General features: G+C 29.6%; 1 protein-coding gene across 1 annotated transcript; it reads left to right on the top strand.

Annotated features, from left to right (window-relative positions):
* Nucleotides 1–9,782: 9,782 nt before the first annotated feature.
* LOC131842618 (uncharacterized) lies at nt 9,783–16,770 on the top strand. Its single transcript, XM_059191196.1, has 7 exons — nt 9,783–9,878; nt 11,620–11,787; nt 13,746–13,897; nt 14,504–14,549; nt 14,993–15,073; nt 15,841–15,944; nt 16,642–16,770. Exons 1-7 carry the CDS (start codon nt 9,858–9,860, stop codon nt 16,661–16,663), a joined length of 594 nt encoding a protein of 197 aa, XP_059047179.1. The 5' UTR covers nt 9,783–9,857; the 3' UTR covers nt 16,664–16,770.
* The last annotated feature ends 313 nt before the right edge of the window (nt 16,771–17,083 follow it).

Genomic DNA, 17,083 nt, shown 5'->3' with positions numbered 1-17,083 from the left:
TAGGGCGTAGTGAATGTTACTTGCCTAACTACTTAAACACGGTCTCCAATTAACAAAGACCAATACATTGTGCACGAAAACTTCAGACAATGGATAAGTCAAGTTGTACAGTATATCCAGGTTAACAATTACTGCTATATAGTTATATTTTTTTATACAGTACAACAAAAAAGTGTGCACCTTTAATATCTTTCGAATACATATTGTTAATAACAATTTAAAGTGTCTTACTTATATGTTAGTTACCATGGCTGCACGTCATAAATATATGAATATATACTGCCGAGTATAAGATTTGGGCATTACATACTAGTCCAATTAAATCTGAAATCCGAATCTGAAATCTGTTGCAACTATATCTGACTCTATTGTGTATTTTCAGCCTCTCCTCACTCGAAGACCTATTATTTTTACGAAAACAAATTCAATGCCAAGATTTATCGACCCCTGACGATTTTATCACAGTCTAGACGTATCAAATTATTCACTAAACATGTCTGTCTTCTCGCAGTATATTCATTTATTACTCACGACTGCAATCCCAAGGTAGGTAGTTAAATGCGTTGTTTAAATTTACGAAATTCCAATTCACAATCACTATACCTTAGTGTTTATGATACAACATAATGGAGTAAACTGTTATACCAACTCAAAAAGTCCAATGAATTGTTTCTTAGACTATAATAATAACTTTCGAAAGCAAAGCTTATAGTACAAGCTTTGCTTTACGTGTACTAAACAACTAATAGTAAAAAAAATTAAACTAAATCTACTTAAATAAAACTGTCTAATTAGTCCACTTAAATAAATTCTTTACTTTAATCACATACATAATATACATAGAAAACATCCAAACGAATATAAATACCTGTTACTCATTAATACAAAATTTTTATATCGTGCGAGGAATCGAACCGAACTATGGACGTATGCGGTAGACCAATAAGGATGTCAAAATTTAAGATTAAATTACAATTACATATAAGTTACTAAATAAAACCAAATCACCCGGATATAGTAGAGGTAGGTAACAAGAATTATCTTCGTATTCTCCCAAGGAAAATCCCTCTCTAAGATATTACATTTTACGACTTGCTGAAATAGCCATTGAATTGCATTTTTGTTGGGTCACCATGAATAGTGACCAACTAATGGTGGTATGTGTTCGTCCCTTTCCATGTACCTAAAACGGCTGACTATGCTCTATCAGATATATTCTAGAAAGAGAAAAATATTGGTAATCGACTATAAAACCTATCTCAAATACCTAAATCGCTAGCAAGATGAAATATTTGTTTAATTTCAATGGACCCTCTTCATAGACATCTTGTTCATTTAATGCAGATACCTCCTCGTAATATATTCCATTACGTTCCATCTGCAACGTAAAAAATAAGAAGTGATTATATCAGAACTTTCGCTACTTTAAAGTAATTAAAAAGGTAATATATAATAAAGAAGTCCCACACTGTAATTTATCCATTTATATAAAATTCCATACAGATTCAACTCTGTAATTTTCTAGAGCGCCCGATTAATAATTGTGTAGTCTTATACTAATCCATTAGATTAATTTATCTTAATAGCTTGATTTCGTTTTATAAGGAGGAAGAGTTAATTATTAATAGCTTATCTAAGAATGCAATATTGCCTTTATGTTATTTCACTACATATGTAGATCAATACCACCAATTTAGCTTTCAAATTTATTACATTATAACAATAATAGTAATGTATATAGTACTAGTATATTAACTACTCATTATACCTTTATTATACCTATGTATATATATATTATACCTTTATTTATATATGTACAGTAAAAGAGACGAACAATGTTCAAAATAAGATCTGCCTGCTTCATTAGAGTTATTAAAACGGAAACGGTATTATCTCAGTCATGTTTAAAGCATCGTAACTACAACTGAAAATATACTCCGTGTAAAGCAACCTATTGTAGAATTCATTTCAATGGATCTATCTTTATTTTATGACTGTTGCATAATATACCTGTCTCTATCGCAGGCAGTAACGGTGTTAAGTACCTTGAACGGCATTATCACCACAATGTCGGCTCATTAACTCCCAACTGAAAGCATCCAGCCCGTGATAAGTTTGCGTTTTATGAATCCACCGCAACGTAACGTAAGGTGATAAACGTGATAAAAACCCAACTCGAATCTTGTCTTTGGTCTGCATTAGCAACTGTAATTAGATTTTGTGTATTAAATGCCAGTTTTCGTCTACAAACACACTATCTGCTAATATCATAATTATTATTTTACCAAAATGATACTTATTGCTTATGTTAAAAAAACCCTATTTGAACGAAATTTTATTCAAATATTCAACTATCATGCTGCGATACCATTTTAATAGAACTCAAATATAATATTAAATTTATTTCAAACTTAATGGCGAATTTAATTACGAAGAACAATAAGACAATATCTTAGTCTTGTCATAGTAACTCAGCTATTACCAAAAATATGTATAATATATAACAGTGTACAAAATTGCCTATGAGATACTATTACAATTTCCATATTAAAATTTAACTGATATATTTATCAGTTAAATTTTAGCCAAAAGAAGTTGTTGAATTTACTCTTTCGTTGGCTACATAATACCAATGCAGTTTTATTTATATTGTAATATATATCAGAATCTCTCCAGCCGTCTCTTGAAGTACAATGAACTACAAAACTGTAGCGTTTACTCATAAGTAGATTTTGTAGACCTGCAGAGTTGACAGTTCTGGCACGTATCCAGCTTGTGCCGTGAATATATTTTCTTCTTATTTACAACTCATTATTGGTTAAAACTTTATTTAGTTTATTTTTGTATTCTTAAAATCCGTTAACCAAGTGTATTATAAATTGTAATTCATTTTAGATATTGATTTGAAAAGCATATAATTTTATGAAGAGAACGATAGATATGTATATTCTTGATTTGCATGTTATTTAAAACAAAATAGATGATAATAATAATGTAATATCAATGTAGGAAATTTATTGTTCTAATAATTTAACGACTGATTTTATACATATATATTATAATATACGCCAGTCTGCAATTAAAAAGCAACTGCAATTGGAAAAAATAATAGTTGTATGGATAATTTTAATAATCCATACATATCTATTTATTGAATTAAAAAGGGTCATATACATAACATATTTTAAAACTGTTGAATAACATCAAAACTATTTCAAAATACTATTGACCTCATATGTATTTATTCGCATTGTGATGCCACCATAACAAAAAAATAATGCAAATAAATGTCGACGGCAAGGGTTGAGCTGATAAGGGCTCACGTTTGAACCTGATGAATTCTCGTCTAGGATTAGCCCTTACAATATGAGCACAATTTCACAAGTGAGGGTCGCTAGATGACAAATGCCAGCGCGAATGTCTCACAATTTATTCGCGGTGTGCCCTGCACTTTTAGATACCTCAGTAAATATATTTTCTAATAAAAATGGTAATGTAGCGAATTCTTAACGCTCTATACATTTACGTGTTAGTCTCTAGAGGGTTGAAAGAAATAATGCGTTGATTTGTTATTGTAGACCCTCAAAATTGAGATTTGCATGCGAAAGTATAAATGTTATATATTTTGATGTTGAACCTCGTAATTTATAGAGCGCGCGCTGACTCATTTTATATTCTATATCCTATTATGTCCTCAGAAAAAAAACATGAACAGGATTTGCGATAAATACAATGTTTTAGAATACTTATAAGACACACTTTGTCTGTGAAATTGTGTGCTGTTTCTGTAAGAATTTTTATGCAAAATATTCCTTTTTATTTTTCCGAAAGCACAAATGTACTCAATTAAGTTGATGCATTTTGGTGCTTTTCGCAAAAACGTTGACGAGCTCCAACCATCTGTTAAACATTTCAATTGTTTTACATATCCCATCTGTTACCGCGGAGAATGAATCGTAAAAAATTGCATCGACAATACAAAATAAATTAAATCAACATCATTTGAACGCGCCGCTAAAATCGAATCACAATGAAATTATTACCGCAAAACGGTCATGTTTTTCTTTCGGATCGCGGTAGATTTTAAACAAATTTTCGCCTCAAATATTGACGTAAAATTATATATTTCTGTTTATTCTGTTATCCAATAACGACGCCAATATTCATACGCGGTCGTCATTGGAAATTTGCTGAGCAGAGTGTGGTAGGCACTCAATAAAAAGGAAAATAAGCGTAATAGGGTTGATAGAACACGGCCTCTGTTTTCGCACTCCGGGGACTGTCCGTGCTGATCTAATTTACCGTTGCGAGTGAAAACACGAAATTACTATTGGCTGACCGTTTCTCTTGCCAAAAAAATGATTCCCCGTAATTAAAACAAGTCAATTAGGGCGTGCAGACGACGCGTTAATTAAGTACGGTAGTAAGTAATTAAGTACGTATTAGAAGCTCATCGACGCAAATAAAATTAACTTTATAATTGACTTAGTAATTAAAAGTATCTGTAACGTTAACTGGTAAGTTGACGCTGATATTACATCATCTAATGCAGTGGACGCAGCTTTATTAAACACTTTGTTACTCAATTACTGCACCTACCAATAACAACCAGAAATAAAACGTTATTAGTTTTTATATCATAGTACATATCATGTATAGAGTTATTATATGAATTTATACATTAGTAATAAAAACATCCACAAAATATAGGATCCAAAAATAGTAACATTTAGAAGCCAAGTGTAACAGTGTTGACCTAAATTGTTATCACATACTATATAGTTTCAAACTCCCTTCTGTAAATGGATTGCAAGATGAAGAACGTACCGTAGTTGTCCCAAAATATTTATAACAGGAAACGTTTTCTCAAAAAACTTGGGGGCACCAACTTTCCCGCTCTGGGGTCTAAGAGTTAATACGCATTGCGAATTTTTACGGCACAATTTTATGTGAACGTTTTGCTTTCTACAGTTCCCTATAGCTTCTTACTTTTCAACACATTTATTAAACTTACAGTAAAGCAATAAAAGTTACAGCAAGGCTCTAATATATAAAGGGGTCTAATTTCATAATGAAATCTGTCATTGTTATACGTCCACCATATAATCTCAAATCAAATCAATATATGTGTTATTCGAGCTAATTTATAATATATATAAACAATTTAGAAATCAAATAATTGTTAATATAATATTGTTATGACACATATACTCCTATTATTGTAGCATAGTAATAAATTTGTTAACCTTCTATACTTTTTTCTCTAAATTAGAGAATAAAATTAAACATATTTAAGAAATTGTACGTAGAAAATGTAATTTAACCAAATAAACTTTAATTTATTACCATTTGACTATGTGTCCAATTCTGACTTGGTGACTTATCTGCGTGACCATGGTTGGCTGGTATAAAAAGCATGTCTACTACTAATACTACGTACATGTTACCTATAGATTTTATAACGATTGCTGAATAGCCGTTATGATGTACCATCACAACCACCAAACTCATTTTATATGTAATTAAAAATAAAACAAGCTGACTGCCCTGAAAATATGATCATGAAAAACAAATAAAAATCAAATACAATATATATTTACACATTTATGTAACATTGTTACTCCCACAAAATTTTATACGGCCTTTTATTATTATGAGAACACTGCAAGCCATATTTTTCATGGGGGAAGTTTTCCTTAACGCATTGGTGTGTATTTTTCAAATATTTATTCACCACACTACACCGTAACAGAATATTGATGTACACACACCTGTTGAGTGTAACAATAAAGAAGCAGTTCCGATAACAAAACAAACAGCAATATTTTCGCATTAATTCATATTTTTAAAAATATGAATTTCTGCGAAAATATTGCTACCTCATCACTCTATATTAATTATATCGGCAGTGATGAGTTTTCTCATAATTTGTCATGTCTGCTATATTATGTTATCTGTGGCTATACACATATATATCCCGCAAGGCTGGTGTATATACAATTACATTTCGGTACGAAGATTGACATTGTGCATAATAATATGCAACATACTATATTATGATACTTAACGATGTAAGAGCAGCAATTTCTGAAAGTAATAATTTAACTACTTCAAACGTTGATCTAATTGTTTACAATTATAAACGGAATATTTTTACAGTAATGTTATAGTTAGGGTTTATTTTTGGTAATTATATCTTATACTTTTACATACAAATAAAGTATGCAAAAATACTTTCTTTTCAACCTTTACTGTGATGCATAAAACAAAATACTCAATATGGATATTTATCGATTTATAATTACTGACCAAAATCTTAGATGTCAATTGTGAATTCTAGTCTTAAAAGCACACAAAAATACGTATTTAAAGCAATAAAATAATGAAAAAATATTTAATGACCTAACCCAATAAAAGCCAAATGAAAAAGTTTCGTCCTTTTTGCTTCAAAAATGACGACACTTCCATACCTAACTCTTTCAACCCCATATAACTCTTTTTCTACATAGTAAACTTATGCAATGTATTATCCAATAGACTACATGTATTTGTTGCAATACTTACATTTCGGTACGAAGATTGACATTGTGCATAATAATATGCAATTATAAAATAATAATTATCCTATATAAATAGGCTAAAAATTAAACTTCAAGCTTCTATCTTTAAAAATGACAATATTTATATATAAACATTTAACTCTCCTTTAAATTCTTTACAGCCCATTTTTCTTTATTTATAATAATAATTAAATTGTTATTATAAATATTAATATAATAATAATATTTTCTTTAATTTTTCTCAAAAATCAGTTTCTATCTTCAAAAATGACGAATTTACATAAAAACTTTCACCCCCTATTTTATTTTACCCCCCTAAGGGTAAAGTTTTTACAAACTTAGAATGTCATATTTGTTTATATTTAATCAACAGCCTCAAAAATAAGTTTCAAGCTTCTAGCTTAAAACATGACGAATTTACATAATAAAAATTATCCCCTAATTTATTTAACCCCTTTAAGGGTAAAATTTTTAAAAACTTTGTATGTCATATTTATTTATATTCAATTAGCAGCATCACAAATGAGTTTTAATCTTCTAGCTTCAAAAATGACGATTCTTCAATACAATCTTTCATCCCCAATATCAACCCCTTACAACCCTATTTTCGCATTAAAAAGTAGCCTATGTCATTTCTCAGGGTCTAGACTATCTGTGTACCAAATTTCATTTAAATCGGTTCAGTAGTTTTGGCGTGAAAGCGAGACAGACAGACAGACAGAGTTACTTTCGCATTTATAATATTAGTAAGAAAGTAAGGAAGTAAGGATATTAAAATAAAACTATAACGTTGGTGCAAAAGTTATATTAACTCTTTCAACTATTTTTTATTTCATTTAGCATTACTAATAATAGTGTTTCAAATATTTATTTGACATTTTTATTGCTTCACTTTATTTGTCTGACATTAAAGGGAAAGAAGCGCGCCCCTTTAATAACAATAACATAATACAAACCCGAATATCTTCTTCCGTAAAATAACAACAAAACAATGAAATGAAATAAATGTAAGCATGGGAAACGAAGATGGAGCGAAATGATGGAACGACTGCCATTTGCGTCGCTCGCATGAAAAATATTTCTACTGATCTTGTTTACATTGACATCGTAATCCTAGCGGCCGTGGAATGGAACGCGTTTTTACACCATTCGAGTTTCGAGCAGATGCGAGTTTCAGGGGTGGCGACTGTATAATGTTTCTAACGATATTTCTTTTCTCAATATATACTATCTTACTAATATTATAAATGCGAAATTTTATGTGTATGGATGGATGTTTGTTACTCTTTCACGCAAAAACTACTAAACGGATGTTGATGAAACTTTCCAGTAACATAGCTTATACACCAGAATAACACATAGACTATAATTTATAATTTAAAAAGAAATTATGTAAATTGGGCTATATATAATGATGAGTGTGATGCAGACGAAGTCTCATAAATGGGGCTCTAGAATAATAAGATTTTTCAATTCAAAGTAGTTACACAAATAAAGGTGTTTTACCAAACAAACAAATTCTTCAGCTTTATAATATTGGTTTAGACGTAAAAAGGATAATTTTAATTGTATTTTTCCCCTTCACTTAGTTATGACCAAAATGTGACACCTTTCAAACCCAACAGCCCTATGTATATACAGCAAAAACTGGAAGGGGAATCAAAATCCTCTTATCGTCCAGGAGCGTAAAGCTTAAAATTGCAATTTAATAACTATTACCTACCCCGCTTTTTAAACCATATTCCATGCGACATTGTTGTTAGGACTTTTGTTTTATTTTGAATAAGATAATAATAGTAATCAAATAATAGAAACGAATTAAAACAATTATTAAGCCAATAAAATTAAAAATATGTTTATAGTGATTAAAGGTACGTACTTTAGATAGTTATGTATATAATTATACCTTTGTTTCCTATAAGATATATTGAACAATAATAAATTAGATATTCACAGCTCGAACTTGTCCTATCTAGAAGACAGTTCACCTGATAAGTCCAACTGTATATTCAAACCATTCATGAACCCATAGAAATATACAAAATTTCATTAATAAGATCCAGTCGTTACGGAGAAATTAAATGACAAATACACGTATATTTTAGTATTGCTAATGGTAAATGTTTTGTTTCTTCTCTTGTGAGAACTCTTGTTTAACATTGTACAATAACATATTGCAACAAATACATGTAGTCTATTGGATAATACATTGCATAAGTTTACTATTACAATCATTTGTTATAAAAATCTGGTGTTTGAAAATGTAGCAGAAAGTATATACCAATAGACTTACATATACCATATATATACATTTTATTGACTATAATAATTACATTACAGGGTTTAAAAACCCTCTTATGTGACTGAATTTGGAAATTAGACATGCTTATTATACAAATTTTGGATTAACAAAAAAATCTAAAATTAATTCAATGTGGGCGAATATGTTGTATAATACAGATATGTACAAATTCACTGTCGAATAGACAACTTCTGTATTTCTAAGATTGTATACATTTTTCTAGTTCAGTATGTAAAGTAAATGTAGGTACTGAAAACAATATTGTACAACTTCCATCTAAAAGATACCGATGACAGCAGTATCATGTAGTAGATAGTTTGCCAACAGTCTTGGGATGTCGAACGTCGTACTTGAATTCTCAATCAATCACATGTTTTTTTTCTGTCAGCGGAGTAATGAAAATTTATTTGTATACAGACAGACGGACATACATAACTGATGCCGTTTATTTTGAATGATCGAGGTTAAAATAGATGTATAAAACTTTAAATAACATCTGTCATGATAATAATAATAATTTCAATCAATCTTGAAGGATATCTAGTCTACAGTATTTTAAGCAAAAATACCTATCATTAGCTTTTAATTTATACCGATTCTTGAATGATTGCTTGATTTGAATGCGTAAAAACATAAAAGTGAACAAAATTGTCGTCAATAGAGGTTTGCTGAATTTATATTGGAATTTAAAAATGTAACCTCCTTTTGTACAAAATTATAAGAAAACAACTCTAGTGCATCGTCCGGGGAAATAAGAAAAACTTGGATGATGAGAGGCACTACTGTTTGTTCTCACCACACTCGTGCAGTTTATTAATAACGTCCAATTAACAAAGGCCCCCCGATTATGCATCAGTGATTAAGATAATGAATGAAAGAGCGCCAGCTTCAGTACAATTTCATTACTCAGCGAACTCGCCAAAGCAAAAAGCGTGTTCGTAGCAATTCCAGCATACTAAGTTTACATTTCGCAACTTTTATTATCTTTGACGAAGATGGATAGGAAAGTCAAAAATGTAAGTTTGTTATACTTTAATTAATTAACTACCTACTACAAATAAACAAGTCTCTAAGATATTTAATATAAATATATATATATATATATATTGTTAATATTTAATACTATTAATTATTACTAATTGTTACTGAAAATGTCCGTAATGTTATGCATGTGGTAACAAATACTGGTATTTGAAATTATGAATTTATTTATTTATTAACATAAGAGCATATGGCTAACAATATACATGTTTTTGCTTAATAGAACTTAATACAAAATTTTAACACAGGGATACATTATATATTAATATTTAGAGGCTTCGTCGTTTTCTACTTTTCATAAACATGTAAACGTATGTAAACTCCAAGTCATTTATTCATATAATTTTTTATGTGAAGACAATTGACAATCAATTATATTTGAACTTCTTGTATCCTACATCTACATACAAAATGCTAAATTATATATCACCGGTTCTCTGGTGATATATAATCTAGAAGGTTCTAATTATGACAGTCCTGCAAATATATTTAATTTTATTTTGTCACTATCATTACCTAGAATATTTATAAAAAAATTATTTTTTTAAATTACATTTAGTTATAAAATATTAGCATAAAGTGCTAGATACCTACCGTATTAATAATATATCTTGATAGTTCATAGATACGAATTATCATAATATATTATTATATTAATTAACCGAAGTAGACTTTACAAGAAGTCGTGTACGTGGGTTCCTCTCTCAATTTCAGCTTACATTATAAGCTGCGATTCGGTTGAACTGCGTCTTATTCCTCCGGAATGGCAACGTATGAATGTCTAAGGCATCACATGATGACGTGATGTCTACAGTGCTGTTCATGTATATAAGCATGTATTTATTATTAACTCTATAAATTTATACGTACATAAAGGCTATGCACTGATCACCACTATTACTAACAATTGGTGTGATAGGCGAGCGAAAATAAATTATGAGTATACACGAATGTCAACCGTAAAGGTAGCTTAAGGTTGTCATCTGCGTGAAATCCCATGATAAATAAGTTTAGACGAGGTTTGATAATATCGGTCAATAAGGGATATCGCCTGTGAGGAGTTTCGTAAACTTGTGTGGGATAATCTCGTGACGGTAGTCAAACAAATTACTGACACCGAGAATGACATCGATGTTCTTTAGTGAACTGTATATAACCTAGTCAAATCACCGATTGCAGTGAAAATCGTTACATCGATTCATTTACCATGAAATAATTCGTATTAAATTGTAAACAAATAAACTATTATTTAGACTTACAAGTGAGGAAACTATTCATTCGTGAAGAAGTGGTAGATTGTGCTAATTTAGTATATTATATCTTGAATAAAACTTATCTATAGTTTTAGTTTTACAATTATACAGACAAACAGTCAATGACGTGATCATAGTTTTGAATATGAATATAACGGTGTGATATACATTATTTTTTAAAACAAAGTTTCAGAAAACAGGTTTAGATTCACGACTTTTGGAGTACTGCTCCAGTCTTCACAATATCACACTATGCAGTATCACAATTACTACTGCATAAAAGTACAATTTATCAGTAATATTGGTTCTTTAATAAATGTATTTTGTACACTGAAAACAAAAAAAAGTAGGTCCACCTAATGCTAACTTCAAATAAATACATTGCTAATATTATTATTATATTTATATATCTAATGACTTATTTATAGGCAACTTGATATATCTAATATTTTTTTATTGTCAGTTAAAACTACAAAAGGAACTAGAATTCACACTGCAGAATGCAGAAAAACTACCATCATGGAAATCAGACAATGAAGGGATACACGAACGTGTCAACTTTGATGATACGATATGGGGATTTAATTTGGCTGGTGGTTCTTACTATAATACGCCCTTGAGAATAACACAGGTATGTAATATAATCTAATAGACAATTTATATCAGTACTTATGTATTAGTAATTAGGATTGATTTATTCAAGGTTCAGATTATTGTTTGTCCATTTGCTTCCAAGGTAGACTGTAAATATGACTGCGTCTCACAGTCTCACCTACTTCAGCCGCTAAGTGGTTAATTTGCAAGCTTAGACACATTACAGATTAAGAGACATGATAGTTTGTCCTCTGGAAGGCAGCATATGAGTGGTAATTGATTCATAGAATAACGTATAATTACCGTTTAATATCAGTTGGGTCGTCAGTTTGTTTCCTATTCCAAATACCTAAAAAACTATTTATGATTTTAAAAATACTGCATCCAAATATTATTTACTGTACTTTAAATATAAGGTATTTGGATTCATAATAAAATTCGAGTGTCGCTATAATGCTTTTTTATGAAAATAGTAATTCTTTTTTTCCAATTATGTAAAAATAAAAAATTATACCATAATTTTTACTTTGACAATTAATGATAGATAGTCTCGTGAACAAACTTGATGAATACTATGGTACGTAAATAAAAAGCTTCCAATGCAACAATGGTATACACAAACGTCATTCAAACTAAATTCACTCCTAGTCATGACTCGTACGCCTATTCAATCCAGAGAGCACAATTGTCCCACAGTCATTGCGGATCGATATTTTAATAAACCAGAGCCCATTTATTGCGCTGACTGTCCAAGAAACTGACAGTGATTTACGTTTCCAACATGCAATCTGTTCTGTATTACAATTTTTAAGCAACATGGTTAGCTTTTAATTAAAGGTATTTTTCCCATCCAAGCTCATACATCATTATATTGTAAAAGTTTTATGTCGTATATATCTTTATTATTAGAATCGTTATATAAAGTCACGAATAATAAAACAACAACAATATTTTCTTTGTATATTTAAAACAATATCTACGCACTAGATAATTATTTGGTTGGCTTTGGAGCCTGCAGAGGACTAAGTTGCCTGTAAATAGATATGTATAAAATACCTTTAAAATTATTTAGTATTTAAATACTAAAAATAATATATGATCATTATTATTTCAAATACATGTTTTCACATTTTCATTAAGTAAAACATTATTACATTTTAAAATTATTATACATACAGTATAATAGTAATTTTACTACGCTATTACAAAGGAATTAAATTTGTCTGTACATAACAATTGATATATTAATATTTCCTATTGGCAGTAAATCGAAGCCAATTACAAAAAGCGATGCGTAGCGTTTTATTTATCCATCTGTAAACGTCCCTTACTTCGTCCTTTTCATTTTAAAAGGATATTATGTAAAAATATTTAACTACATAAAATAATATAATAATATCTTAGATAAATATTTTTTTATAACGTCGCCGTATGTATATTGCCATTTCTATTGGTAATATAAAAATATCTTACGAAGAAAACATTCTGCCTTTCTTTATTATTATTTGTTAATCTCTATGTCATACTTGTTCTTTATAAAAAATGCAAATAAGATATTTTCACGAAGACTCCAATCTTCCAGCTCTGTCGACTATTCAAATAAGTAGACTAGGAAATTTTATGATTACAGAAATGTTACGTATATTTTAGTTCATAGATATATGTAGATCATTCTCATGGTTTTATCCACATTCGCTATCGGCGGTCTTTACTCAGCAAATTTCATAAAGGTATCTGGTGAAACACCAGCACTTAACAATTAGCAGCTTCCAGCTTACTCGTATGCTGAATAAACCTATAAGCTTTATTTAGATTAATTATTATTTATTATAATCTGTTATTTGAATATTTCGTATTTTTATAATTTATCAACCCAATAAGTATTCTTTAATTTAACTCTTTGACTTAGGTGGCTCTCCCCGAATAACTATAAATCACAATATTAATTTAGTTCTAAACTTAGCCAGTTGTTATTTTAATCCTTATATTTTTCAGGTGAAAAATGACAGTCGAGCTCAACATGCAGGTATGAAAGTAGGAGATGTCCTAAATAATATCAATGGCATTGATACTCAGAAGCTTACTGTCCAAGAAGCACACGATTTAATAGTTGAATCTGGCATTGAAATCAAATTATGTCTATCGGCGTAAGTGCTCACTGAGAAAACTAGACACACAGTTAAAATCTTCTTATTTTAATTAAAAATTTATATACCTATTTTCCATTAAAACAAAGGTCCAAAGAAATTAAAATAGGGAATATTTAATTATGTTTGCATGTTTTTCATATCATTATTGTTTTATTACACCTGAAATGAAATAGTATTAAGGTTAGTTTAAATTACAAGTTTTGTACAACACGTGTAAATAAATCATGTACGTGCTTGGATAATTATTTTTTTAGATAAATAGAGTTTATTGGTCTCATGTTTTGTAATTTTATTAACTGGAGTTTTAGAAGTTGCTTAAATATTCTATTTCTTTTTATGTTATTAACTTCGGTACGAAGAGATTGACATCGTTACATTTAGTACACAAAAATCCCTAAAAAATTAAGTGTCTACTAGTTATTAAATATTTTATGTATAAATATATACAGTCCAACATAATAATTGATAACTAATTCTATTAAAAGTTACAGATCATACATGTTCTCGCCAAATCACTATGTCTGAAACTAATTTAAAGTTTAAAGGGCGTTATTTATTTTGCTGAAGTAAACTTCACTGCTAATTATGATTGTTCTGTTCCAGACCAGACGTCGACGAAGCCACCTACTATGTGTACCAAGATGACTTTGTTAGTATATACCTCGTGGAGTTTCCCATACTCATTTTTACTTTATTAGAAAAGTTCTGACAGCACGAGTGAGATGTTGAAATTGGTATTTCCTACTCAACTACTCATATTTACATGTGGTTGAATATTAACAATTATTTATTTCCTTAGGTCTTTTTTAACTATGTTTTACTATTACGGCACAGAAATATTTAAAGTTACATCCTAAATAATAATTAATATAATATAATAACAACCTAATACATACATATAAGTAGTTACCTGATAAAAGTAATCATTTCATATAAGATAAGGAATGTTTCTATTAATATGCATTTTAAAATAGGCTTGAAAAAATTTTGCAGATTTCAAACTATAATAGGAAGATAATTTTGCTTTTTCTAGATACAGATAATGCAGAAGTTAGTATTTAGATATCTGTTTTAATTCAATATGTTTTACAGGATGAAGATCAAGAGCAGCGAAGACTCTTACGTCTATCACAAGAGCAAAAACATCGTTATAATTTTAAAGGAGCAAAAGCGGTAAGAATTTATTCCAACTATATATTTTTTAATATATTACTATTTACTTATTAAAATGATAACAGTATTTACAGTATCTACGGTCTCGATGACCTAGCGATTTACTACCGCTTTACTTCCAATGATCGCCGGTTAAATTCCTCGCAGGATACAAACATTATGTACTCATTAGTATGATTATTTTTATTGCTCTGGGTGATTTTTGTGTATATTGTCTGTGTATTCAAAATATGAATCTCACAATCTCCGCTAAACCTGAGACTAGACGGCGTTGTATGAATTGTCCAGCGTTATTATTTAATATTACATTTAGAATTCAATGCCATAAACATAGGGAAAGTACTTAAACGATATTCTTGATACAAAATGATTGGATGAACAAGAGTATAACACTCTTCACACTCAGATCTTGAATTCATCAATTAGTTTCTGGTTCAATCGATAAACATAAAATTTGTCTCTTTTATTTCGTTATAAGTATTCAGTGTTTATTTATTCTGTAACAATTTATATTATATTTGAAATTATGCACTTTTAATAAATTTTACTAATAAATTCATCAACCTGCACTTAAACTTGTTTCTGATCGTACATATATTGTCTTTAAATTATTGGGCAAAGAGTTATAAAGCCTTACCGCTTGATATCCATGCAGTAAGGCTTTATAACTCTTTGCCCACATTGCTGTTTGTTGTAAAGCCTTAGTCGCGTATACGTTACAATAATAATATTATTTTTATACAGATGAAATTTATATTTTATTTCAGAACGAAGCTTGGAGTATCGCATGGCCATGTAGTAAGAAACGTGATATCATGTACCGAGAATCCAACTGCTTTCTTGTCCCGAGCGTCTACGAGAAAAATCATCCGTGAGTTCAATTTCTTGGATAACATTTCTAAACAGAACGACTTGAATTGTAATCCAAGAGAAAATAGAAACAAACATATTGTTTTTATTGTAGTTTACTACTGTCTAAGCAAACTTTTTTTCTAACTATTCTCATGCCGTAAGCAGTAGACATCAAAGACCGAAAATTGAGGCGAGTACAAATATATATATGCCCATGCTTACGAAATGGACTTATGGAATGGCTGAAAAACAACTTCTGTATGATGGCTAAGACTATAGTGTGAGCAGGGTACAGCTAGGTGTTCGAAACTCGACACAGTCCGTCGTAATTTTAATCTCGATTTGAATGGGAGGGGGGTCGATCGGAGAAGTAATATGGAGTTTATTTTAATAATTTTATTTATTATGATGTAGAGTATCTCAAACTAAAACTAAATAAGTATTTTATGGAATTAAAAACTGCTTCTGTTTTAAATTAATCTCTCTTCAATAACATTTTTTGATAGAAATATGATTTTACGCACAATTAAGGATCACAATTTTTGCCGTGAAAAATATCGTCTCATCTTAATTATGTGTCCATCTATCCGGAAACTTTTATAAAGGTCTTTTTAAAACTTTTCAATTAAGTAAGGTATCGAATGTTCGATAAAAAAAGTTGATCGTCTCAAAGTTGCTGCTCTGTCGAAAACTTAACTGTGATTTCTTTGTTTCAGTGAGAAAATAATGAAAAACTGAACGGTGCCAAATGAACAAGCGGCAATTTGACCGTGTCAGTTTCAATACTTAGTAATTAGTGATGAACGTAAAAAATAAATGATGATACTACTTTGTCTAATTATAAATTTATTTTGTTAGCAGCTTTTTAATATGTTATATGTATGTTTATAGAAATATTTGTCATTTCTGTCAAAATGTATTGAAATTAAACAATCAACTAATAACTAGGTATATCTAATAAATATCTTCTGTAAATATTACGTATGAAAATAATAAGATTAGATACTAATAAAAAATATATGGGAAATCGTTATCATTTCCAAGCGCCTATTTTCATGGTTGAACTACTAAGATATAATCTTATTAGTACAACCATGAAAATACCAAAAAAAGGAAAAATATTAATATCATATACATAATAATAATAATTAAGACAGA

The sequence above is a fragment of the Achroia grisella genome, unplaced genomic scaffold, assembly GCF_030625045.1.
Source record: "Achroia grisella isolate CSIRO2021 unplaced genomic scaffold, CSIRO_AGI_Agris_v1 utg241, whole genome shotgun sequence".
Lineage (NCBI taxonomy): Eukaryota > Metazoa > Arthropoda > Insecta > Lepidoptera > Pyralidae > Achroia > Achroia grisella.
The sequence above is the reverse complement of the archived record's forward strand: the minus strand, read 5'-3'. Positions and strand labels throughout refer to the sequence as shown.